Raw genomic sequence first — 24186 nt, forward strand, 5'->3', positions numbered from 1 at the left:
CTCTGTGACCCGGGGCCCCTGCGCGGTGAGGTGTGTGGGGCGCGGCGGGGGGCTGTCTGCTCTGTGACCCGGGGCCCCTGCGCGGTGAGGTGTGTGGGGCGCGGCGGGGGGCTGTCTGCTCTGTGACCCGGGGCCCCTGCGCGGTGAGGTGTGAGGGGCGCGGCGGGGGGGTCTGCTCTGTGACCCGGGGCCCCTGCGCGGTGAGGTGTGTGGGGCGCGGCGGGGGGGTCTGCTGTGTGACCCGGGGCCCCTGCGCGGTGAGGTGTGTGGGGCGCGGCGGGGGGGTCTGCTGTGTGACCCGGGGCCCCTGTGCGGTGAGGTGTGAGGGGCGCGGCGGGGGGCTGTCTGCTCTGCGACCCGGGGCCCCTGCGCGGTGAGGTGTGTGGGGCGCGGCGGGGGGGTCTGCTCTGTGACCCGGGGCCCCTGCGCGGTGAGGTGTGAGGGGCGCGGCGGGGGGCTGTCTGCTCTGTGACCCGGGGCCCCTGCGCGGTGAGGTGTGAGGGGCGCGGCGGGGGGCTGTCTGCTCTGCGACCCGGGGCCCCTGCGCGGTGAGGTGTGAGGGGCGCGGCGGGGGGCTGTCTGCTGTGTGACCCGGGGCCCCTGCGCGGTGAGGTGTGAGGGGCGCGGCGGGGGGGTCTGCTCTGCGACCCGGGGCCCCTGCGCGGTGAGGTGTGAGGGGCGCGGCGGGGGGCTGTCTGCTCTGTGACCCGGGGCCCCTGCGCGGTGAGGTGTGTGGGGCGCGGCGGGGGGCTGTCTGCTCTGTGACCCGGGGCCCCTGCGCGGTGAGGTGTGAGGGGTGCGGCGGGGCTGTCTGCTCTGTGACCCGGGGCCCCTGCGCGGTGAGGTGTGAGGGGCGCGGCGGGGGGGTCTGCTCTGTGACCCGGGGCCCCTGCGCGGTGAGGTGTGTGGGGCGCGGCGGGGCTGTCTGCTCTGTGACCCGGGGCCCCTGCGCGGTGAGGTGTGAGGGGCGCGGCGGGGGGGTCTGCTCTGTGACCCGGGGCCCCTGCGCGGTGAGGTGTGTGGGGCACGGCGGGGGGGTCTGCTCTGCGACCCGGGGCCCCTGCGCGGTGAGGTGTGTGGGGCGCGGCGGGGGGGGTCTGCTCTGCGACCCGGGGCCCCTGCGCGGTGAGGTGTGTGGGGCGCTGCGGGGGGCTGTCTGCTCTGTGACCCGGGGCCCCTGCGCGGTGAGGTGTGAGGGGCGCGGCGGGGGGGTCTGCTCTGTGACCCGGGGCCCCTGCGCGGTGAGGTGTGAGGGGCGCGGCGGGGGGCTGTCTGCTGTGTGACCCGGGGCCCCTGCGCGGTGAGGTGTGAGGGGCGCGGCGGGGGGGTCTGCTCTGTGACCCGGGGCCCCTGCGCGGTGAGGTGTGTGGGGCGCGGCGGGGGGCTGTCTGCTCTGTGACCCGGGGCCCCTGCGCGGTGAGGTGTGAGGGGCGCGGCGGGGGGGTCTGCTCTGTGACCCGGGGCCCCTGCGCGGTGAGGTGTGTGGGGCGCGGCGGGGGGGTCTGCTGTGTGACCCGGGGTCCCTGCGCGGTGAGGTGTGTGGGGCGCGGCGGGGGGGTCTGCTGTGTGACCCGGGGCCCCTGTGCGGTGAGGTGTGAGGGGCGCGGCGGGGGGCTGTCTGCTCTGCGACCCGGGGCCCCTGCGCGGTGAGGTGTGTGGGGCGCGGCGGGGGGGTCTGCTCTGTGACCCGGGGCCCCTGCGCGGTGAGGTGTGAGGGGCGCGGCGGGGGGCTGTCTGCTCTGCGACCCGGGGCCCCTGCGCGGTGAGGTGTGAGGGGCGCGGCGGGGGGGTCTGCTCTGTGACCCGGGGCCCCTGCGCGGTGAGGTGTGAGGGGCGCGGCGGGGGGGTCTGCTCTGTGACCCGGGGCCCCTGCGCGGTGAGGTGTGTGGGGCGCGGCGGGGGGGTCTGCTGTGTGACCCGGGGTCCCTGCGCGGTGAGGTGTGTGGGGCGCGGCGGGGGGGTCTGCTGTGTGACCCGGGGCCCCTGTGCGGTGAGGTGTGAGGGGCGCGGCGGGGGGCTGTCTGCTCTGCGACCCGGGGCCCCTGCGCGGTGAGGTGTGTGGGGCGCGGCGGGGGGGTCTGCTCTGTGACCCGGGGCCCCTGCGCGGTGAGGTGTGAGGGGCGTGGCGGGGGGCTGTCTGCTGTGTGACCCGGGGCCCCTGCGCGGTGAGGTGTGAGGGGCGCGGCGGGGGGCTGTCTGCTGTGTGACCCGGGGCCCCTGCGCGGTGAGGTGTGAGGGGCGCGGCGGGGGGGTCTGCTCTGTGACCCGGGGCCCCTGCGCGGTGAGGTGTGAGGGGCGCGGCGGGGGGGTCTGCTCTGTGACCCGGGGCCCCTGCGCGGTGAGGTGTGAGGGGCGCGGCGGGGGGGTCTGCTCTGTGACCCGGGGCCCCTGCGCGGTGAGGTGTGAGGGGCGTGGCGGGGGGCTGTCTGCTGTGTGACCCGGGGCCCCTGCGCGGTGAGGTGTGAGGGGCGCGGCAGGGGGCTGTCTGCTCTGTGACCCGGGGCCCCTGCGCGGTGAGGTGTGAGGGGCGCGGCGGGGGGGTCTGCTCTGTGACCCGGGGCCCCTGCGCGGTGAGGTGTGTGGGGCGCGGCGGGGGGCTGTCTGCTCTGCGACCCGGGGCCCCTGCGCGGTGAGGTGTGAGGGGCGCGGCGGGGGGCTGTCTGCTCTGCGACCTGGGGCCCCTGCGCGGTGAGGTGTGAGGGGCGCGGCGGGGGGCTGTCTGCTCTGTGACCCGGGGCCCCTGCGCGGTGAGGTGTGAGGGGCGCGGCGGGGGGGTCTGCTCTGTGACCCGGGGCCCCTGCGCGGTGAGGTGTGAGGGGCGCGGCGGGGGGCTGTCTGCTCTGCGACCCGGGGCCCCTGCGCGGTGAGGTGTGTGGGGCGCGGCGGGGGGCTGTCTGCTCTGTGACCCGGGGCCCCTGCGCGGTGAGGTGTGAGGGGCGCGGCGGGGGGCTGTCTGCTCTGCGACCCGGGGCCCCTGCGCGGTGAGGTGTGAGGGGCGCGGCGGGGGGGTCTGCTCTGCGACCCGGGGCCCCTGCGCGGTGAGGTGTGAGGGGCGCGGTGTGGGGCTGTCTGCTGTGTGACCCGGGGCCCCTGCGCGGTGAGGTGTGAGGGGCGCGGCGGGGGGGTCTGCTCTGTGACCCGGGGCCCCTGCGCGGTGAGGTGTGAGGGGCGCGGCGGGGGGGTCTGCTCTGCGACCCGGGGCCCCTGCGCGGTGAGGTGTGTGGGGCGCGGCGGGGGGGTCTGCTCTGCGACCCGGGGCCCCTGCGCGGTGAGGTGTGAGGGGCGCGGTGTGGGGCTGTCTGCTGTGTGACCCGGGGCCCCTGCGCGGTGAGGTGTGAGGGGCGCGGCGGGGGGGTCTGCTCTGTGACCCGGGGCCCCTGCGCGGTGAGGTGTGAGGGGCGCGGCGGGGGGGTCTGCTCTGCGACCCGGGGCCCCAGCGCGGTGAGGTGTGTGGGGCGCGGCGGGGGGCTGTCTGCTCTGTGACCCGGGGCCCCTGCGCGGTGAGGTGTGAGGGGCGCGGCGGGGGGGGTCTGCTCTGCGACCCGGGGCCCCAGCGCGGTGAGGTGTGTGGGGCGCGGCGGGGGGCTGTCTGCTCTGTGACCCGGGGCCCCTGTGCGGTGAGGTGTGAGGGGCGCGGCGGGGGGGTCTGCTCTGCGACCCGGGGCCCCTGCGCGGTGAGGTGTGAGGGGCGCGGCGGGGGGGTCTGCTCTGCGACCCGGGGCCCCTGCGCGGTGAGGTGTGAGGGGCGCGGCGGGGGGGTCTGCTCTGTGACCCAGGGCCCCTGCGCGGTGAGGTGTGAGGGGCGCGGCGGGGGGGTCTGCTCTGTGACCCGGGGCCCCTGCGCGGTGAGGTGTGTGGGGCGCGGCGGGGGGGTCTGCTCTGCGACCCGGGGCCCCTGCGCGGTGAGGTGTGAGGGGCGCGGCGGGGGGGTCTGCTCTGCGACCCGGGGCCCCTGCGCGGTGAGGTGTGAGGGGCGCGGCGGGGGGCTGTCTGCTCTGTGACCCGGGGCCCCTGCGCGGTGAGGTGTGTGGGGCGCGGCGGGGGGGTCTGCTCTGTGACCCGGGGCCCCTGCGCGGTGAGGTGTGTGGGGCGCGGCGGGGGGGTCTGCTCTGCGACCCGGGGCCCCTGCGCGGTGAGGTGTGAGGGGCGCGGCGGGGGGGTCTGCTCTGCGACCCGGGGCCCCTGCGCGGTGAGGTGTGAGGGGCGCGGCGGGGGGCTGTCTGCTCTGTGACCGGGGCCCCTGCGCGGTGAGGTGTGTGGGGCGCGGCGGGGGGGTCTGCTCTGTGACCCGGGGCCCCTGCGCGGTGAGGTGTGAGGGGCGCGGCGGGGGGGTCTGCTCTGTGACCCGGGGCCCCTGCGCGGTGAGGTGTGAGGGGCGCGGCGGGGGGGTCTGCTCTGTGACCCGGGGCCCCTGCGCGGTGAGGTGTGAGGGGCGCGGCGGGGGGGTCTGCTCTGCGACCCGGGGCCCCTGCGCGGTGAGGTGTGTGGGGCGCGGCGGGGGGGTCTGCTCTGTGACCCGGGGCCCCTGCGCGGTGAGGTGTGTGGGGCGCGGCGGGGGGGTCTGCTCTGTGACCCGGGGCCCCTGCGCGGTGAGGTGTGTGGGGCGCGGCGGGGGGGTCTGCTCTGGGACCCGGGGCCCCTGCGCGGTGAGGTGTGTGGGGCGCGGCGGGGGGGTCTGCTCTGTGACCCGGGGCCCCTGGCGGTGAGGTGTGTGGGGCGCTGCGGGGGGCTGTCTGCTCTGTGACCTGGGGCCCCTGCGCGGTGAGGTGTGTGGGGTGCGGCGGGGGGGTCTGCTCTGTGACCCGGGGCCCCTGCGCGGTGAGGTGTGTGGGACGCGGCGGGGGGCTGTCTGCTCTGTGACCCGGGGCCCCTGCGCGGTGAGGTGTGAGGGGTGCGGCGGGGGGCTGTCTGCTCTGTGACCCGGGGCCCCTGCGTGGTGAGGTGTGTGGGGCGCGGCGGGGGGGTCTGCTCTGCGACCCGGGGCCCCTGGCGGTGAGGTGTGTGGGGTGCGGCGGGGCTGTCTGCTCTGTGACCCGGGGCCCCTGCGCGGTGAGGTGTGAGGGGCGCGGCGGGGGGGTCTGCTCTGCGACCCGGGGCCCCTGCGCGGTGAGGTGTGTGGGGCGCGGCGGGGGGGGTCTGCTCTGTGACCCGGGGCCCCTGGCGGTGAGGTGTGTGGGGCGCGGCGGGGGGGTCTGCTCTGTGACCCGGGGCCCCTGGCGGTGAGGTGTGTGGGGCGCGGCGGGGGGGTCTGCTCTGCGACCTGGGGCCCCTGCGCGGTGAGGTGTGTGGGGTGCGGCGGGGGGGTCTGCTCTGCGACCCGGGGCCCCTGGCGGTGAGGTGTGTGGGGCGCGGCGGGGGGGTCTGCTCTGCGACCCGGGGCCCCTGTGCTGGGATGGGGGATCCTCACCGACTCTCCCACTTGTGGATTAACCAGACACCCCGGCTCAGCCGCCCAGGGGAGGGAGGGAGCTGGACACCAGGCCCTGGCTGGGAGAGAGTTGGAGGTTCTGCTGGGATCATGGGGGAAGCAGCCTAGGCAAGGGGCTGGGATTTAGGGGCCCAGGCTCCCCCATCTCCAGGCCTGCCCTGGAATCAGATCCCGTCTGGAGAGGCAATAAACTCCCTCTGTTCTACGGGCTGGTGGCGTCTGTCTGTGACATTACGGGGGTGCAGGAGCCCTCACACAGACCAACCAGCCCGGCGCAAAGGGGGTGTCCCAGGCAGCGCCTCAGTTTCCCCCAGACTGCACAGCTGCCCAGGCAGGGAAGGCTGGGGCTTGCTCTCAGGGCAGCCTGGCCCACGGGGGCGTGTGCGTCTGATTCAGAGCACCCAGCCTAAGCACCCGCCCCGGGAGGCCCTGCCCCGTGCTCACCAATGATGTCAGCCACACCCAGGCCTAGCGTCTGGGGGGTGCTGCCGGGGGCCAGCTCCACATCTCGCAGCAGCAGCAGGATCTGCCCTGGACGCACCTGCAGCCTCCGGGCCATGTGCTCCACCACCAGCTGCAGGGGCTGCGACTGGCGGGAAAGGGACAGTCAGGCCTAGTGACGGGCAGTTCCACGTCCCCCACAACAGCGTTACCCCCCTCCGGCCCCGCTCCTGGCGGCAGGGATCCCGGGGGCGTCACTCACCGTCTCCATGGCGATGCGGTGGATCTCCGTCCGGCACCGCACCTTGAGCTGCAGCTGCCGGGGCGCCGGAGACGGAGGCGGCTCCACCAGGATCACGTCATCCTCGGGCAGCTCCTCCTGCAGGCTGCGCTGGGCGGCTGAGAGCCACGTGCTCAGCCCCTGCAGCTGGCGGTCCACCTGCCTGGGGGGCCAGCTTGTCAGGGCCCCTGCAACCCCACCTCCCCAGGGGCCGGGCAGCCAGGGCCCCCCAACTCCACCTCCCTGGGGGGGCCAGACACCCCCCGAGGACCTGCCCTTCAATTCCCCCCTCCTGCAGGGCCAGAAATTTGGGCAGAGACCCCCAAGTCCAGTGAACCCCCATCCACAGCCCCGAGGTGGGTAGCCCCTCACCGGCGGGTCCGGCCCCTCTGCAGGCGTGTGGGCCGTGGCGGGGGAGGGGGGGAGGGGGACTTGTCCCGGACCCTGAGAGAGAGAGAGAGAGAGAGAGAGAGAGAGAGAGGGGGTTAGAGGGGGCCTGGGAAGCTGTGCCCCATAAGTAACCCCCTGGGGACAGTGCCTGATGCCTGAACCCACAGAGCCCAAGCCATGGCCCCATCCCCCCTCATGGAACCCTGGCTGTGACCCTGCCTCTGCTCGGACCCCCATTCTAGCCCACCCCACACCTACGTTCTCGCTGCTCCCAGCTGCGGTGCCTCCTCCAGCCAGTCAGCGCAGGGGTCCTGGGGGAGGCGCGGGGCGTGAGGCCGCTCTGGCCGGGGGGGAGTGTCAGGGCCAACCTCATCCACATCTGCAGGGGAGGGAGAGAACACGAGAACGTGAGAACGGCCAGGCTGGGCCAGACCAACGCCCCGGCCAGTCCAGGGCCCTGTCTGCCCACAGCAGCCAGCGCCACGTGTCCCAGAGGTGGGGGTCACAACAGGGAACCCTCCCCGAATCCCTCCCATCACCCACTCCCAGACAGACAGAGGCCAGGGACACCACCCTGGCTAACAGCCACCGATGGACCTGGCCTCCGATGGACTTATGCAAGTTCCCGCGGAACCGGCCCTCACCCTCACATGGGCACGGACCTCCGCGAGCTTCCCGCGGAACCGGGCCTCACCCTCACAGGGGGACGGACCTCCGCGAGCTTCCCGCGGAACCGGGCCTCACCCTCACACGGGGACGGACCTCCGCGAGCTTCCCGCGGAACCGGGCCTCACCCTCACACGGGGACGGACCTCCGCGAGCTTCCCGCGGAACCGGGCCTCACCCTCACAGGGGGACGGACCTCCGCGAGCTTCCCGCGGAACCGGGCCTCACCCTCACAGGGGGACGGACCTCCGCGAGCTTCCCGCGGAACCGGGCCTCACCCTCACAGGGGGACGGACCTCCGCGAGCTTCCCGCGGAACCGGGCCTCACCCTCACACGGGGACGGACCTCCGCGAGCTTCCCGCGGAACCGGGCCTCACCCTCACAGGGGGACGGACCTCCGCGAGCTTCCCGCGGAACCGGGCCTCACCCTCACACGGGGACGGACCTCCGCGAGCTTCCCGCGGAACCGGGCCTCACCCTCACAGGGGGACGGACCTCCGCGAGCTTCCCGCGGAACCGGGCCTCACCCTCACAGGGGGACGGACCTCCGCGAGCTTCCCGCGGAACCGGGCCTCACCCTCACACGGGGACGGACCTCCGCGAGCTTCCCGCGGAACCGGGCCTCACCCTCACACGGGGACGGACCTCCGCGAGCTTCCCGCGGAACCGGGCCTCACCCTCACACGGGGACGGACCTCCGCGAGCTTCCCGCGGAACCGGGCCTCACCCTCACACGGGGGACGGACCTCCGCGAGCTTCCCACGGAACCGGGCCTCACCCTCACAGGGGGACGGACCTCCGCGAGCTTCCCGCGGAACCGGGCCTCACCCTCACAGGGGGACGGACCTCCGCGAGCTTCCCGCGGAACCGGGCCTCACCCTCACAGGGGGACGGACCTCCGCGAGCTTCCCGCGGAACCGGGCCTCACCCTCACACGGGGACGGACCTCCGCGAGCTTCCCGCGGAACCGGGCCTCACCCTCACACGGGGACGGACCTCCGCGAGCTTCCCGCGGAACCGGGCCTCACCCTCACACGGGGACGGACCTCCGCGAGCTTCCCGCGGAACCGGGCCTCACCCTCACACGGGGACGGACCTCCGCGAGCTTCCCGCGGAACCGGGCCTCACCCTCACACGGGGACGGACCTCCGCGAGCTTCCCGCGGAACCGGGCCTCACCCTCACACGGGGACGGACCTCCGCGAGCTTCCCGCGGAACCGGGCCTCACCCTCACACGGGGACGGACCTCCGCGAGCTTCCCGCGGAACCGGGCCTCACCCTCACACGGGGACGGACCTCCGCGAGCTTCCCGCGGAACCGGGCCTCACCCTCACACGGGGACGGACCTCCGCGAGCTTCCCGCGGAACCGGGCCTCACCCTCACACGGGGACGGACCTCCGCGAGCTTCCCGCGGAACCGGGCCTCACCCTCACAGGGGGACGGACCTCCGCGAGCTTCCCGCGGAACCGGGCCTCACCCTCACAGGGGGACGGACCTCCGCGAGCTTCCCGCGGAACCGGGCCTCACCCTCACAGGGGGACGGACCTCCGCGAGCTTCCCGCGGAACCGGGCCTCACCCTCACAGGGGGACGGACCTCCGCGAGCTTCCCGCGGAACCGGGCCTCACCCTCACACGGGGACGGACCTCCGCGAGCTTCCCGCGGAACCGGGCCTCACCCTCACAGGGGGACGGACCTCCGCGAGCTTCCCGCGGAACCGGGCCTCACCCTCACAGGGGGACGGACCTCCGCGAGCTTCCCGCGGAACCGGGCCTCACCCTCACAGGGGGACGGACCTCCGCGAGCTTCCCGCGGAACCGGGCCTCACCCTCACAGGGGGACGGACCTCCGCGAGCTTCCCGCGGAACCGGGCCTCACCCTCACACGGGGACGGACCTCCGCGAGCTTCCCGCGGAACCGGGCCTCACCCTCACAGGGGGACGGACCTCCGCGAGCTTCCCGCGGAACCGGGCCTCACCCTCACAGGGGGACGGACCTCCGCGAGCTTCCCGCGGAACCGGGCCTCACCCTCACACGGGGACGGACCTCCGCGAGCTTCCCGCGGAACCGGGCCTCACCCTCACACGGGGACGGACCACCGCGAGCTTCCCGCGGAACCGGGCCTCACCCTCACACGGGGACGGACCTCCGCGAGCTTCCCGCGGAACCGGGCCTCACCCTCACACGGGGACGGACCTCCGCGAGCTTCCCGCGGAACCGGGCCTCACCCTCACACGGGGACGGACCTCCGCGAGCTTCCCGCGGAACCGGGCCTCACCCTCACACGGGGACGGACCTCCGCGAGCTTCCCGCGGAACCGGGCCTCACCCTCACACGGGGACGGACCTCCGCGAGCTTCCCGCGGAACCGGGCCTCACCCTCACAGGGGGACGGACCTCCGCGAGCTTCCCGCGGAACCGGGCCTCACCCTCACACGGGGACGGACCTCCGCGAGCTTCCCGCGGAACCGGGCCTCACCCTCACAGGGGGACGGACCTCCGCGAGCTTCCCGCGGAACCGGGCCTCACCCTCACAGGGGGACGGACCTCCGCGAGCTTCCCGCGGAACCGGGCCTCACCCTCACAGGGGGACGGACCTCCGCGAGCTTCCCGCGGAACCGGGCCTCACCCTCACAGGGGGACGGACCTCCGCGAGCTTCCCGCGGAACCGGGCCTCACCCTCACAGGGGGACGGACCTCCGCGAGCTTCCCGCGGAACCGGGCCTCACCCTCACAGGGGGACGGACCTCCGCGAGCTTCCCGCGGAACCGGGCCTCACCCTCACACGGGGACGGACCTCCGCGAGCTTCCCGCGGAACCGGGCCTCACCCTCACAGGGGGACGGACCTCCGCGAGCTTCCCGCGGAACCGGGCCTCACCCTCACACGGGGACGGACCTCCGCGAGCTTCCCGCGGAACCGGGCCTCACCCTCACACGGGGACGGACCTCCGCGAGCTTCCCGCGGAACCGGGCCTCACCCTCACACGGGGACGGACCTCCGCGAGCTTCCCGCGGAACCGGGCCTCACCCTCACAGGGGGACGGACCACCGCGAGCTTCCCGCGGAACCGGGCCTCACCCTCACACGGGGACGGACCTCCGCGAGCTTCCCGCGGAACCGGGCCTCACCCTCACACGGGGACGGACCTCCGCGAGCTTCCCGCGGAACCGGGCCTCACCCTCACACGGGGACGGACCTCCGCGAGCTTCCCGCGGAACCGGGCCTCACCCTCACAGGGGGACGGACCTCCGCGAGCTTCCCGCGGAACCGGGCCTCACCCTCACACGGGGACGGACCTCCGCGAGGTTCCCGCGGAACCGGGCCTCACCCTCACACGGGGACGGACCTTCGCGAGCTTCCCGCGGAACCGGGCCTCACCCTCACACGGGGACGGACCTCCGCGAGCTTCCCGCGGAACCGGGCCTCACCCTCACACGGGGACGGACCTCCGCGAGCTTCCCGCGGAACCGGGCCTCACCCTCACACGGGGACGGACCTCCGCGAGCTTCCCGCGGAACCGGGCCTCACCCTCACACGGGGACGGACCTCCGCGAGCTTCCCAAGGAACCGGGCCTCACCCTCACACGGGGACGGACCTCCGCGAGCTTCCCAAGGAACCGGGCCTCACCCTCACACGGGGACGGACCTCCGCGAGCTTCCCGCGGAACCGGGCCTCACCCTCACAGGGGGACGGACCTCCGCGAGCTTCCCGCGGAACCGGGCCTCACCCTCACAGGGGGACGGACCTCCGCGAGCTTCCCGCGGAACCGGGCCTCACCCTCACACGGGGACGGACCTCCGCGAGCTTCCCAAGGAACCGGGCCTCACCCTCACACGGGGACGGACCTCCGCGAGCTTCCCAAGGAACCGGGCCTCACCCTCACACAGGGACGGACCTCCGCGAGCTTCCCGCGGAACCGGGCCTCACCCTCACACGGGGACGGACCTCCGCGAGCTTCCCGCGGAACCGGGCCTCACCCTCACAGGGGGACGGACCTCCGCGAGCTTCCCGCGGAACCGGGCCTCACCCTCACACGGGGACGGACCTCCGCGAGCTTCCCAAGGAACCGGGCCTCACCCTCACAGGGGGACGGACCTCCGCGAGGTTCCCACGGAACCGGGCCTCACTCTCACACGGGGACGGACCTCCGCGAGCTTCCCGCGGAACCGGGCCTCACCCTCACACGGGGACGGACCTCCGCGAGCTTCCCGCGGAACCGGGCCTCACCCTCACAGGGGGACGGACCTCCGCATGGTTCCCGTGGAACCGGGCCTCACTCTCATAACTTTGTATTGAGAAACTTTCTACGTCTTTCTATAGATCGTCGTCATATAGGTCTTTGCTTCTTATAAACCATAGAAACTTTGTATTAAGCCCTTTATGGGAGAGGCCTTAGAAATAGAGAAATGTCTTTTTCCAGGAGTAGAGTAGATCTCTCCCCTTTCATGGATGGCCCTGTTGAAATGAAGGCGGTGTGAATAGTGAAGGCCTGAGAGGTGAGCACCTCCAGCAGCAGTTGCAAGGGTGGAGAGGGGCTGGGAGCCAGATCGGAAGAACATAAGAGCGGCCGTACTGGGTCAGACCAAAGGTCCATCCAGCCCAGTAGCCTGTCTGCCCACAGTGGCCAGCACCAGGTGCCGAGAGGGTGGACCAAAGACAATGACCAAGCCATTTGTCTGGTGCCATCCATCTCCAGCCTCTAACAGACAGAGGCCAAGAACACCGTTCCTACCCCTGGCTAATAGCCTTTTACGGACCATGAAATTATCCAGCTTCTCTTTATAACAAGACTTATGAAGTGAGCTCATTGAAAAGAAGACTGGACAGACAGACGCCTGGGGAGTCCAGCAGCAAGTGTCTGCCCTTGGAAGCTCTCTCTGAAGCAGCATTAGGAAAGGCCCGGTGATGACTAATTGGCTGCATGAGAGGGAGAAATAGGCGGCATCTTGCAGAGGGATCCAGGGTTTTCCTCTTGTCGACATGGGAGCATGGATCCCGATCGGCAGAAGCCCAGCTCCACCCCGCCCCCATCTAACTCACCGGGCCAGTGCAGGGAGGGGGAGCAACTTTTGGTAACAATACGGAGTGTGCTTGAGTGTGTGCGAGAGTGCATGAGTGTGATGTATTCTATGCATATGATAAGTATTGATTGATCTATGTATGTTCAATACATGTGGCGTGTTGCCTTATCCCCCTGAAAAAGATCCCGGCTGCTGCTTTTAAGCACAACACATGAATCTATCAAGCTCTTTTTGAACTCTGTTAAAGTCCTAGCCTTCCCATCATCCTCTGGCAAGGAGTTCCACAGATCGGCTGTCCGCTGAGTGAAGAAAAACTTCCTTTGGTTTGTTATAAACCTGCTGCCTATTCCTTTCATTTGGTGCCCCTAGTTCTTATATTGTGGGAACAAGTAAAGAACTTTTCCTTACTCACTTTTCCCACACCAGTCATGATTTTATAGACCTTGATCCTATCCCGCCTTAGTCTCCTCTTTTCTAGGCTGAGAAGTCCCAGTCTCTTGAATCTCTCTTCATACGGGACCCGTTCCAACCACTCATCAATTTTGCTATCCTTCTCTGAACCTTTCCAATGCCAAGATCACCTCATCTCAAAAAAGCTACCACGTTTCTCTGTGCACATCCCATGGTTTTATATAAGCAATAGGAGATTCTTTGTCTTATTCTCTATCCCTTTTTAAATGATTCCTAACAAGCAATTTGCTTTTTTGACCGCCGCTGCGCACGGAGTGGCTGTCTTCAGAGAGCTCTCCACAGTGACTCCGAGATCTCTCGAGTAGTTGTAGCCAAATTAGTCCCCGTCATATTGTACAGATAGTTGGGATCATTTTCCCAATGTGCATTATTTTACGTTTATCCACATGAAGTCTCAGTTGCCATTTGTTATCCAGTCACTTTTTTCAATCTTTTCAAAGCTCTTCAATCTGCTTTGGTCTGAACTATCTTGAGCAGTTCGGTGTCGTCTGCAGATGTTGCCACCTCCCTGTTTACCCCTTTCTCCAGATCATTTATAAATAGGTTGAATAGGACTGGTCCCAAGACAGACCCTTGGGGGACCATACAAGTTACCTCTCTCCACTCGGAACACTGACCATTTATTTCTACCCTTCATTTCCAGTTACCAACCTATGAAAGGCCATGACAACTCTTCTCCCATGACAACTTACTTTGCTTAAGAGCCTTTGGTGAGGGACCTTGTCAAAGGCTTTCTGGAAACCTAAGTACACTATAGCCACTGGATCCACCTTGGCCACATGTTTGTTGACCCCCTCAAAGAACTCTAACAGATTAGTAAGGCATGATTTCCCTTTGCAGAAACCATGTTGACTTTCCCCCAACAAATTACGTTCATCTATGTGTCTGACAATTTCTATAGTTTCAACTAATTTGCCCAGTACTGAAGTTAGAGTTACCGGTCTGTAATTGCCAGAATCACCTCTAGAGCCCTTTTTAAATATTGGCCTCACATTAGCTACCTTCCAGTCGTTGGGTCAGAAGCTGATTTAAAGGACAGGTTACAAACCACAGATAATAGTTCCGCAATTTCCCATTGGATTCTTTCAGAACTCTTAGGTGAATGCCATCTGGACCCAGTGACTTGTTACTGTTCAGTTTATCACTTTGTTCCAACACCTCCTCTAGTGACACCTCAGTCTGGGACAATGCCTCAGATTTGTCACCTACCAGGAATGGTTCAGGTTTGGGAATCTCCCCAATATCCTCAGCCATGAAGACTGAAGCAAAGAATTCATTTAGTTTCTCTGCAATGACCTTACAGTCTTTGAGGGCTCCTTTAGCATCTCAGTCGTCCAATGGCCCCACTGGCTGTATAGCAGCTTCCTGCTTCTGATGGACTTTAAAATATTTTGCTGTTACTTTTTGAGTTTTTGGCTGGCTGTTCTTCAAACTCCTCTTTGGCTTTTCTTGTTATATTTTTACACGTAATTTGACAGTTTATGGTCCTTTCTATTTTCCTCACTAGGATTTGACCTCCACTTTTTAAAAAGATGTCTTCTTATCTCTCACTGCTTCGTTTACTTGGTTAAGCCAAGCCACACTGGCACTTTTTTGATTGTCTCATTGTGTTTTTTAATTTGGGGTCTACAATGAAGTGGGGCCTCTATTACAGTGGCTGGAAAGTGTCCATGCAGCTTGCAGGGGTTTTACTTTTGCCACTGGACCTTTCAATTTCTGTTTAACTAACCTCCTCACTTTTGTGTAGTTCCCCTCTCTGAAAATGAAATGCCTCCGTGTCGGGCTGCTGAGGTGTTTTCCCACCACGAGGATGTTACATTTTATGGCATTATGGTCACTCTTTCAAGTGGCCCAGCTTAGGACTAAATCACGAATTATATCCTCCCCCCTCCCCCACCACAGGCACCCCTGGCCCCTCATCAAATCTTCCCCCTGTGGCAGGCTCCCCCAGCATCCCCCCCAGAAGTGACTTGGTAGACCCGCTACAGGGATTTCCATAGCCTAGGGGGTGGGGGTTGCCAGGGCCCGGCTGCTGGGTCCCAGCCCATGCTCAGGTGGGGTCACCTCACCCTGCAGTGAGACCCGGAGCCCAGCACAGGCCAGGAGAGTGCCCATGACTCAGCGAGAGCCCAGGGGCATGACTGGGTGGGAGGGAGCTCCAACCACAGCCGGGCCACACAGCCCCCCACAGAAACCCTGCTACCTGCTCCCGCCCCTCCGGCCAGCCCGGGCCCCTCTCCCCGCAGCCGGCGCTAGCCCTAGGGCCCCCCCTCTCCCCGCAGCCAGTGCCAGCCCTAGGGGCCCTCACCTCCTTGCCACTGCAGGGTGGGCACTGCCCGGCGCAGCTCTGCGGGGCACAACTGGAAGCTGCTGTTCACCTGGGGAGCAAGGGGGAACGTTACCCACAATGCCCTGCGCCACGGGCACCCCAGAGCTGGGGGGCTGCACGAAGCGCCCAAAGGGGCACAGGTCGTACGTGGGGGGAGCAGGGCAGGCGGGGGCGGGGCGGGGCGGTACCTTCCCGGAGTAGACGGGCACAGCGGGGACCTCGGTGCTGCGCAGGAGGCGGCGGCGTTTGGGGCGTGGCTGCCCGGGACCGTCCTGCCCACTGCCCGCGGGTCCCGCCTCGCCGAGCTGCGGCAAAGAAGAGTGAGGGTCCCGCCTCGTCCCCCCGTGACCCCCCCGCTCCCCATCTCCCCGCGGGTCCCGCCTCGTCCCCCCGTGACCCCCCCGCACCCCATCTCCCCGCGGGTCCCGCCTCGTCCCCCCGTGACCCCCCCGCTCCCCATCTCCCCGCGGGTCCCGCCTCGTCCCCCCGTGACCCCCCCGCACCCCATCTCCCCGCGGGTCCCCGCTCGTCCCCCCGTGACCCCCCCCGCTCCCCATCTCCCCGCGGGTCCCGCCTCGTCCCCCCGTGACCCCCCCGCTCCCCATCTCCCCGCGGGTCCCGCCTCGTCCCCCCGTGACCCCCCCGCACCCCATCTCCCCGCGGGTCCCGCCTCGTCCCCCCGTGACCCCCCCGCTCCCCATCTCCCCGCGGGTCCCACCTCGCCGAGCTGCGGCAAAGAAGAGTGAGGGTCCCGCCTCGTCCCCCCGTGACCCCCCCGCTCCCCATCTCCCCGCGGGTCCCGCCTCGTCCCCCCGTGACCCCCCCGCACCCCATCTCCCCGCGGGTCCCGCCTCGTCCCCCGTGACCCCCCCGCACCCCATCTCCCCGCAGGTCCCGCCTCGTCCCCCCGTGACCCCCCCGCACCCCATCTCCCCGCGGGTCCCGCCTCACCCCCCCCGTGACCCCCCCGCACCCCATCTCCCCGCGGGTCCCCCGCTCGTCCCCCCGTGACCCCCCCGCTCCCCATCTCCCCGCGGGTCCCGCCTCGTCCCCCCGTGACCCCCCCGCTCCCCATCTCCCGCGGGTCCCGCCTCGTCCCCCCGTGACCCCCCCGCACCCCATCTCCCCGCGGGTCCCGCCTCGTCCCCCCGTGACCCCCCCGCTCCCCATCTCCCCGCGGGTCCCGCCTCGTCCCCCCGTGACCCCCCCGCACCCCATCTCCCCGCGGGTCCCGCCTCGTCCCCCCGTGACCCCCCCGCACCCCATCTCCCCGCGGGTCCCGCCTCGTCCCCCCGTGACCCCCCCGCACCCCATCTCCCCGCAGGTCCCGCCTCGTCCCCCCGTGACCCCCCCGCTCCCCATCTCCCCGCGGGTCCCGCCTCGTCCCCCCGTGACCCCCCCCCGCACCCCATCTCCCCGCGGGTCCCGCCACGTCCCCCCGTGACCCCCCCGCACCCCATCTCCCCGCGGGTCCCGCCTCGTCCCCCCGTGACCCCCCCCGCACCCCATCTCCCCGCAGGTCCCGCCTCGTCCCCCCCGTGACCCCCCCGCACCCCATCTCCCCGCGGGTCCCGCCTCACCCCCCCGTGACCCCCCCGCACCCCATCTCCCCGCGGGTCCCCGCTCGTCCCCCCGTGACCCCCCCGCTCCCCATCTCCCCGCGGGTCCCGCCTCGTCCCCCCGTGACCCCCCCGCTCCCCATCTCCCGCGGGTCCCGCCTCGTCCCCCCGTGACCCCCCCGCACCCCATCTCCCCGCGGGTCCCGCCTCGTCCCCCCGTGACCCCCCCGCTCCCCATCTCCCCGCGGGGTCCCGCCTCGTCCCCCCGTGACCCCCCCGCACCCCATCTCCCCGCGGGTCCCGCCTCGTCCCCCCGTGACCCCCCCGCACCCCATCTCCCCGCGGGTCCCGCCTCGTCCCCCCGTGACCCCCCCGCACCCCATCTCCCCGCGGGTCCCGCCTCGTCCCCCCGTGACCCCCCCGCACCCCATCTCCCCGCGGGTCCCGCCTCGTCCCCCCGTGACCCCCCCGCACCCCATCTCCCCGCGGGTCCCGCCTCACCCCCCCGTGACCCCCCCGCACCCCATCTCCCCGCGGGTCCCCGCTCGTCCCCCCGTGACCCCCCCGCACCCCATCTCACCGCGGGTCCCGCCTCACCCCCCCGTGACCACCCCGCACCCCATCTCCCCGCGGGTCCCCGCTCGTCCCCCCCGTGACCCCCCCCGCTCCCCATCTCCCCACGGGTCCCCGCTCGTCCCCCCGTGACCCCCCCACACCCCATCTCCCCGCGGGTCCCGCCTCGTCCCCCCGTGACCCCCCCGCACCCCATCTCCCCGCGGGTCCCGCCTCGTCCCCCCGTGACCCCCCCGCTCCCCATCTCCCCGCGGGTCCCGCCTCACCCCCCCGTGACCCCCCCGCACCCCATCTCCCCGCGGGTCCCCGCTCGTCCCCCCGTGACCCCCCCCGCTCCCCATCTCCCCGCGGGTCCCGCCTCGTCCCCCCGTGACCCCCCCGCTCCCCATCTCCCCACCGGTCCCACCTTGCCCCCCCGTAACCTCCCCGCACCCCATCTCCCCGCGGGTCCCCGCTCGTCCCCCCCGTAACCCCCCCGCTCCCCATCTCCCACGGGTCCCTGCTCGTCCCCCCGTGACCCCCCCGCTCCCCATCTCCCCACCGGTCCCACCTCGCCCCCCCGTAACCTCCCGCACCCCATCTCCCCGCGGGTCCCCGCTCGTCCCCCCGTGACCCCCCCGCTCCCCATCTCCCCGCGGGTCCCGCCTCGTCCCCCGTGACCCCCCCGCACCCCATCTCCCCGCGGGTCCCGCCTCGTCCCCCCGTGACCCCCCCGCTCCCCATCTCCCCGCGGGTCCCGCCTCGTCCCCCCGTGACCCCCCCGCACCCCATCTCCCCGCGGGTCCCGCCTCGTCCCCCCGTGACCCCCCCGCTCCCCATCTCCCCGCGGGTCCCGCCTCGTCCCCCGTGACCCCCCCGCACCCCATCTCACCGCGGGTCCCGCCTCGTCCCCCCTGTGACCCCCCCGCTCCTCATCTCCCCGCGGGTCCCGCCTCGTCCCCCCGTGACCCCCCCGCTCCCCATCTCCCCACCGGTCCCACCTTGCCCCCCCGTAACCTCCCCGCACCCCATCTCCCCGCGGGTCCCCGCTCGTCCCCCCCGTGACTCCCCCGCTCCCCATCTCCCCACGGGTCCCTGCTCGTCCCCCCGTGACGCCCCCGCTCCCCATCTCCCCACCGGTCCCACCTTGCCCCCCCGTAACCTCCCCGCACCCCATATCCCCGCGGGTCCCCGCTCGTCCCCCCGTGACCCCCCCGCTCCCCATCTCCCCGCGGGTCCCGCCTCGTCCCCCCGTGACCCCCCCGCACCCCATCTCCCCGCGGGTCCCGCCTCGTCCCCCCGTGACCCCCCCGCTCCCCATCTCCCCGCGGGTCCCGCCTCGTCCCCCCGTGACCCCCCCGCACCCCATCTCCCCGCGGGTCCCGCCTCGTCCCCCCGTGACCCCCCCGCACCCCATCTCCCCGCGGGTCCCGCCTCGTCCCCCCGTGACCCCCCCGTTCCCCATCTCCCTGCGGGTCCCGCCTCGTCCCCCCTGTGACCCCCCCGCTCCCCATCTCCCCGCGGGTCCCGCCTCGTCCCCCCCGTGACCCCCCCGCTCCCCATCTCCCCGCGGGTCCCCGCTCGTCCCCCCGTGACCCCCCCGCACCCCATCTCCCCGCGGGTCCCGCCTCGTCCCCCCGTGACCCCCCCGCTCCCCATCTCCCCACCGGTCCCACCTTGCCCCCCCGTAACCTCCCCGCACCCCATCTCCCCGCGGGTCCCCGCTCGTCCCCCCCGTGACCCCCCCGCTCCCCATCTCCCCACGGGTCCCTGCTCGTCCCCCCGTGACGCCCCCGCTCCCCATCTCCCCACCGGTCCCACCTTGCCCCCCCGTAACCTCCCCGCACCCCATCTCCCCGCGGGTCCCCGCTCGTCCCCCCGTGACCCTCCCGCTCCCCATCTCCCCGCGGGTCCCGCCTCGTCTCCCCGTGACCCCCCCGCACCCCATCTCCCCGCGGGTCCCGCCTCGTCCCCCCGTGACCCCCCCGCTCCCCATCTCCCCGCGGGTCCCGCCTCGTCCCCCCGTGACCCCCCCGCACCCCATCTCCCCGCGGGTCCCGCCTCGTCCCCCCGTGACCCCCCCGCACCCCATCTCCCCGCGGGTCCCGCCTCGTCCCCCCCGTGACCCCCCCGCTCCCCATCTCCCCGCGGGTCCCGCCTCGTCCCCCCTGTGACCCCCCCGCTCCCCATCTCCCCGCGGGTCCCGCCTCGTCCCCCCGTGACCCCCCCGCTCCCCATCTCCCCCGCGGGTCCCGCCTCGTCCCCCCGTGACCCCCCCGCTCCCCATCTCCCCGCGGGTCCCGCCTCGTCCCCCCGTGACCCCCCCGCTCCCCATCTCCCTGCGGGTCCCGCCTCGTCCCCCCTGTGACCCCCCCGCACCCCATCTCCCCGCGGGTCCCGCCTCGTCCCCCCGTGACCCCCCCGCTCCCCATCTCCCCGCGGGTCCCGCCTCGTCCCTCCGTGACCCCCCCGCTCCCCATCTCCCCGCGGGTCCCGCCTCACCCCCCCGTGACCCCCCCGCACCCCATCTCCCCACCGGTCCCACCTTGCCCCCCCGTAACCTCCCGCACCCCATCTCCCCGCGGGTCCCCGCTCGTCCCCCCCGTGACCCCCCCGCTCCCCATCTCCCCGCGGGTCCCGCCTCGTCCCCCCGTGACCCCCCCCGCTCCCCATCTCCCCGCGGGTCCCGCCTCACCCCCCCGTGACCCCCCCGCACCCCATCTCCCCGCGGGTCCCCGCTCGTCCCCCCCGTGACCCCCCCCGCACCCCATCTCCCCACCGGTCCCACCTTGCCCCCCCGTGACCCCCCCGCACCCCATCTCCCGCGGGTCCCGCCTCGTCCCCCCGTGACCCCCCCGCTCCCCATCTCCCCGCGGGTCCCGCCTCGTCCCCCCCGTGACCCCCCCGCTCCCCATCTCCCCGCGGGTCCCGCCTCGTCCCCCCCGTGACCCCCCCCGCTCCCCATCTCCCCGCGGGTCCCGCCTCGCCCCCCCGTGAGCCCCCCGCACCCCATCTCCCTGCGGGTCCCGCCTCGTCCCCCCCGTGACCCCCCCGCACCCCATCTCCCTGCGGGTCCCGCCTCGTCCCCCCGTGACCCCCCCGCACCCCATCTCCCCGCGGGTCCCGCCTCGTCCCCCCGTGACCCCCCCGCACCCCATCTCCCCGCGGGTCCCGCCTCGTTCCCCCGTGACCCCCCCGCTCCCCATCTCCCCGCGGGTCCCCGCTCGTCCCCCCTGTGACCCCCCCGTACCCCATCTCCCCGCGGTCCCGCCTCGTCCCCCCGTGACCCCCCCGCACCCCATCTCCCCGCGGGTCCCGCCTCGTCCCCCCCGTGACCCCCCGCACCCCATCTCCCCGCGGGTCCCGCCTCGTCCCCCCGTGACCCCCCCGCACCCCATCTCCCCGCGGGTCCCGCCTCGTCCCCCCGTGACCCCCCCGCACCCCATCTCCCCGCGGGTCCCGCCTCGTCCCCCCGTGACCTCCCCGCACCCCATCTCCCCGCGGGTCCCGCCTCGTCCCCCCGTGACCCCCCCGCACCCCATCTCCCCGCGGGTCCCGCCTCGTCCCCCCGTGACCCCCCGCTCCCCATCTCCCCGCGGGTCCCGCCTCGTCCCCCCGTAACCCCCCCCGCTCCCCATCTCCCCGCGGGTCCCGCCTCGTCCCCCCCGTGACCCCCCCGCACCCCATCTCCCCGCGGGTCCCGCCTCGTCCCCCCGTGACCCCCCCGCTCCCCATCTCCCCGCGGGTCCCGCCTCGTCCCCCCTGTGACCCCCCCGCACCCCATCTCACCGCGGGTCCCGCCTCGTCCCTCCGTGACCCCCCCGCTCCCCATCTCCCCGCGGGTCCCGCCTCACCCCCCCGTGACCCCCCCGCACCCCATCTCCCCACCGGTCCCACCTTGCCCCCCCGTAACCTCCCCGCACCCCATCTCCCCGCGGGTCCCCGCTCGTCCCCCCCGTGACCCCCCCGCTCCCCATCTCCCCGCGGGTCCCGCCTCGTCCCCCCGTGACCCCCCCGCTCCCCATCTCCCCGCGGGTCCCGCCTCACCCCCCCGTGACCCCCCCGCACCCCATCTCCCCGCGGGTCCCGCCTCGTCCCCCCCGTGACCCCCCCGCTCCCCATCTCCCCGCGGGTCCCGCCTCGTCCCCCCCGTGACTCCCCCGCTCCCCATCTCCCCGCGGGTCCCGCCTCGCCCCCCCGTGAGCCCCCCGCACCCCATCTCCCTGCGGGTCCCGCCTCGTCCCCCCCGTGACCCCCCCGCACCCCATCTCCCCGCGGGTCCCGCCTCGTCCCCCCCGTGACCCCCCCGCACCCCATCTCCCCGCGGGTCCCGCCTCGTCCCCCCGTGACCCCCCCGCACCCCATCTCCCCGCGGGTCCCGCCTCGTCCCCCCGTGACCCCCCCGCACCCCATCTCCCCGCGGGTCCCGCCTCGTTCCCCCGTGACCCCCCCCGCTCCCCATCTCCCCGCGGGTCCCCGCTCGTCCCCCCTGTGACCCCCCCGCACCCCATCTCCCCGCGGGTCCCGCCTCGTCCCCCCGTGACCCCCCCGCACCCCATCTCCCCGCGGGTCCCGCCTCGTCCCCCCCGTGACCCCCCCGCACCCCATCTCCCCGCGGGTCCCGCCTCGTCCCCCCGTGACCCCCCCGCTCCCCATCTCCCCGCGGGTCCCGCCTCGTCCCCCCGTGACCCCCCCGCACCCCATCTCCCCGCGGGTCCCGCCTCGTCCCCCCCGTGACCCCCCCGCACCCCATCTCCCCGCGGGTCCCGCCTCGTCCCCCCGTGACCCCCCCGCTCCCCATCTCCCCGCGGGTCCCGCCTCGCCCCCCCGTGACCCCCCCGCTCCCCATCTCCCCGCGGGTCCCGCCTCGCCCCCCCGTGAGCCCCCCGCACCCCATCTCCCCGCGGGTCCCGCCTCGTCCCCCCCGTGACCCCCCCGCACCCCATCTCCCCGCGGGTCCCGCCTCGTCCCCCCGTGACCCCCCCGCACCCCATCTCCCCGCGGGTCCCGCCTCGTCCCCCCGTGACCCCCCCGCTCCCCATCTCCCCGCGGGTCCCGCCTCGTCCCCCCGTGACCCCCCCGCACCCCATCTCCCCGCGGGTCCCGCCTCGTCCCCCCGTGACCCCCCCGCTCCCCATCTCCCCGCGGGTCCCCGCTCGTCCCCCCCGTGACCCCCCCCGCTCCCCATCTCCCCGCGGGTCCCGCCTCGTCCCCCCGTGACCCCCCCGCGCCCCATCTCCCCGCGGGTCCCGCCTCGCCCCCCCGTGACCCCCCCGCGCCCCATCTCCCCGCGGGTCCCGCCTCGTCCCCCCGTGACCCCCCCGCTCCCCATCTCCCCGCGGGTCCCGCCTCGTCCCCCCGTGACCCCCCCGCTCCCCATCTCCCCGCGGGTCCCGCCTCGTCCCCCCGTGACCCCCCCGCACCCCATCTCCCCGCGGGTCCCGCCTCGTCCCCCCCGTGACCCCCCCGCACCCCATCTCCCCGCGGGTCCCGCCTCGTCCCCCCGTGACCCCCCCGCACCCCATCTCCCCGCGGGTCCCGCCTCGTCCCCCCCGTGACCCCCCCGCTCCCCATCTCCCCGCGGGTCCCGCCTCGTCCCCCCGTGACCCCCCCGCTCCCCATCTCCCCGCGGGTCCCGCCTCGTCCCCCCCGTGACCCCCCCGCTCCCCATCTCCCCGCGGGTCCCGCCTCGTCCCCCCCGTGACCCCCCCGCTCCCCATCTCCCCGCGGGTCCCGCCTCGTCCCCCCGTGACCCCCCCGCACCCCATCTCCCCGCGGGTCCCGCCTCGTCCCCCCCGTGACCCCCCCGCACCCCATCTCCCCGCGGGTCCCGCCTCGTCCCCCCGTGACCCCCCCGCACCCCATCTCCCCGCGGGTCCCGCCTCGTCCCCCCCGTGACCCCCCCGCTCCCCATCTCCCCGCGGGTCCCGCCTCGTCCCCCCGTGACCCCCCCGCTCCCCATCTCCCCGCGGGTCCCGCCTCGTCCCCCCGTGACCCCCCCGCTCCCCATCTCCCCGCGGGTCCCGCCTCGTCCCCCCGTGACCCCCCCGCTCCCCATCTCCCCGCGGGTCCCGCCTCGTCCCCCCCGTGACCCCCCCGCACCCCATCTCCCCGCGGGTCCCGCCTCGTCCCCCCGTGACCCCCCGGCACCCCATCTCCCCGCGGGTCCCCGCTCGTCCCCCCGTGACCCCCCCGCTCCCCATCTCCCCGCGGGTCCCGCCTCGTCCCCCCGTGACCCCCCCGCTCCCCATCTCCCCGCGGGTCCCGCCTCGTCCCCCCGTGACCCCCCCGCACCCCATCTCCCCGCGGGTCCCGCCTCGTCCCCCCCGTGACCCCCCCGCTCCCCATCTCCCCGCGGGTCCCGCCTCGTCCCCCCCGTGACCCCCCCGCACCCCATCTCCCCGCGGGTCCCGCCTCGTCCCCCCGTGACCCCCCCGCTCCCCATCTCCCCGCGGGTCCCGCCTCACCCCCCCGTGACCCCCCCGCACCCCATCTCCCCGCGGGTCCCGCCTCGCCCCCCCGTGACCCCCCCGCACCCCATCTCCCCGCGGGTCCCGCCTCGTCCCCCCTGTGACCCCCCCGCTCCCCATCTCCCCGCGGGTCCCGCCTCGCCCCCCCGTGACCCCCCCCGCACCCCATCTCCCCGCGGGTCCCGCCTCGTCCCCCCGTGACCCCCCCCGCTCCCCATCTCCCCGCGCGCCCCCCCGTGTCCCGACCTGCCCGGCCATGGCGCGCGCTCCCTGACCGCTCCCTCCTCTCGCCTTAGAACCGCCCGCTGGGCCCCGCCCACTGACCAGCCATTGGCCTCGGCGCCAGAGGCTCTATGGCGTCAGACACGGCGCCCCGCCCCGCGGCGCAGGGACCGCTGGGAGTTGTAGTTCCCACGAGGGGCTGGGCTCCAAGGAGCGCCGGGAAGTAGCTCCCCGCTGAGCGCTGGGGGCGGGGCCAAAGCGAGGGGACCCGCCCAAATTGGGGCCGCGCTGGGGGGGACTCCCCAAGAGGGCCCTGTCACGTGCCCACACTCGGCCCAGGGACCCGGGCGGATCC

At 72.9% G+C, this 24186-nt stretch overlaps 1 protein-coding gene across 3 annotated transcripts in view; it reads right to left on the bottom strand.

Annotated features, from left to right (window-relative positions):
- NFATC2IP (nuclear factor of activated T cells 2 interacting protein) overlaps positions 1-23960 on the bottom strand; it is a 32445-nt gene extending 8485 nt beyond the window's left edge. The window contains exons 1-7 of one of the 3 annotated variants that reach the window (XM_075917941.1): positions 23856-23960; positions 15217-15333; positions 15008-15077; positions 6798-6918; positions 6522-6593; positions 6132-6312; positions 5873-6017 (exon numbers count right to left, since the gene is read on the bottom strand). In XM_075917941.1, coding sequence (XP_075774056.1) covers positions 5873-6017; positions 6132-6312; positions 6522-6593; positions 6798-6918; positions 15008-15077; positions 15217-15333; positions 23856-23867 — 718 coding nt within the window. In that variant the 5' untranslated portion in view covers positions 23868-23960. The remainder of the gene's footprint in view (positions 1-5872; positions 6018-6131; positions 6313-6521; positions 6594-6797; positions 6919-15007; positions 15078-15216; positions 15334-23855) is intronic. The other 2 variants (XM_075917942.1, XM_075917943.1) reach the window with 2 other exon arrangements.
- Positions 23961-24186: the final 226 nt, after the last annotated feature.

This window comes from Pelodiscus sinensis, unplaced genomic scaffold (assembly GCF_049634645.1).
Source record: "Pelodiscus sinensis isolate JC-2024 unplaced genomic scaffold, ASM4963464v1 ctg135, whole genome shotgun sequence".
Taxonomy (NCBI): domain Eukaryota; kingdom Metazoa; phylum Chordata; order Testudines; family Trionychidae; genus Pelodiscus; species Pelodiscus sinensis.